Genomic DNA, 359 nt, shown 5'->3' on the forward strand with positions numbered 1-359 from the left:
AGGCCACGGAACCTTCTCGATCCTCTCGAGCCACTCGCGGTTCTGCGCCAGCTCGGCCAGGAACGCGGGGTGCTGCAGCCACGGCTTGGGGGGGTCCCGCGGGGGGGGGTCCCGCGAGGGGTCCCCGGCCATCAGCGCCTTGTCGCGGATCCAGCCATCCAGCTGCGGGGGGAGGGGCGGCTCAGCGCCCCCCCGCTGGGCCAGGGCTCTGATGGGGGGGGGGGGGGGGCGGGGGGGGGTCCCGCGAGGGGTCCCCGGCCATCAGCGCCTTGTCGCGGATCCAGCCATCCAGCTGCGGGGGGAGGGGCGGCTCAGCGCCCCCCCGCTGGGCCAGGGCTCTGATGGGGGGGGGGGGGGGC

At 78.0% G+C, this 359-nt stretch overlaps 1 protein-coding gene across 1 annotated transcript in view; it reads right to left on the reverse strand.

The window, feature by feature from the left end:
• Nucleotides 1-12: 12 nt before the first annotated feature.
• Nucleotides 13-359, reverse strand: part of SPTBN4 (spectrin beta, non-erythrocytic 4) — a gene marked incomplete at both ends in the record, with an annotated part of 15,389 nt that continues 15,042 nt past the window's right edge. The window contains one exon of the mRNA XM_041486767.1: nt 13-162. Within this exon, the coding sequence (XP_041342701.1) occupies nt 13-162 (150 nt within the window). The remainder of the gene's footprint in view (nt 163-359) is intronic.

Source organism: Pyrgilauda ruficollis, unplaced genomic scaffold (assembly GCF_017590135.1).
Source record: "Pyrgilauda ruficollis isolate IOZ18807 unplaced genomic scaffold, ASM1759013v1 scaffold780, whole genome shotgun sequence".
Taxonomy (NCBI): domain Eukaryota; kingdom Metazoa; phylum Chordata; class Aves; order Passeriformes; family Passeridae; genus Pyrgilauda; species Pyrgilauda ruficollis.